The following is a 421-nucleotide window of genomic DNA, read 5'->3' as shown; positions in this document are numbered from 1 at the left end:
CTATGACCCCGATCTGCTGCTGGGGGCCCCCCAGGAGGGGCCCCAGGGGGGCCCCCCAGGGTCCCAGGGGGCCCCAGGAGCTCAGGGGGCCCCAGGACCTCAAGGGGCCCCAGGACCTCAGGGGGCCCCAGGACCTCAGGGGCCCCAGGGAGACTGGACCCTCCTACACCCGCATGCAGCTAACAGCGATGCTGGCGGCCTCTGCTCGGATGCAGCCGGGTTCAGTATGGGGATGTCAACACCGCAGCAGCAGCAGCAGCAGCAGCAGCAGCAGCAACAGCAGCAGCAGGGGCAGGGGCAGGCTGCCGACATAGCAGCAGGAACAGCAGCAACAGCAGCAGCAACTGCAGCAGCAACAACACCTGTTGAGGCTCCTCTAGGCACGTGTGGGTATGGGGGGGCCCCCTGCAGCGCAGCGACG

The 421-nt window shown here is 68.9% G+C and overlaps 1 protein-coding gene across 1 annotated transcript in view; it reads left to right on the top strand.

The window, feature by feature from the left end:
- Positions 1–232: 232 nt before the first annotated feature.
- Positions 233–421, top strand: part of EMH_0026730 (uncharacterized protein) — a gene marked incomplete at both ends in the record, with an annotated part of 5,860 nt that continues 5,671 nt past the window's right edge. The window contains one exon of the mRNA XM_013502661.1: positions 233–390. Coding sequence (XP_013358115.1) covers positions 233–390 — 158 coding nt within the window. The remainder of the gene's footprint in view (positions 391–421) is intronic.

This window comes from Eimeria mitis, genomic scaffold, assembly GCF_000499745.2.
Source record: "Eimeria mitis Houghton genomic scaffold, Emh_scaff984, whole genome shotgun sequence".
Classification (NCBI taxonomy): domain Eukaryota; phylum Apicomplexa; class Conoidasida; order Eucoccidiorida; family Eimeriidae; genus Eimeria; species Eimeria mitis.
Note: the sequence above shows the minus strand (reverse complement) of the source record. Positions and strands in the feature narration are given on the sequence as shown.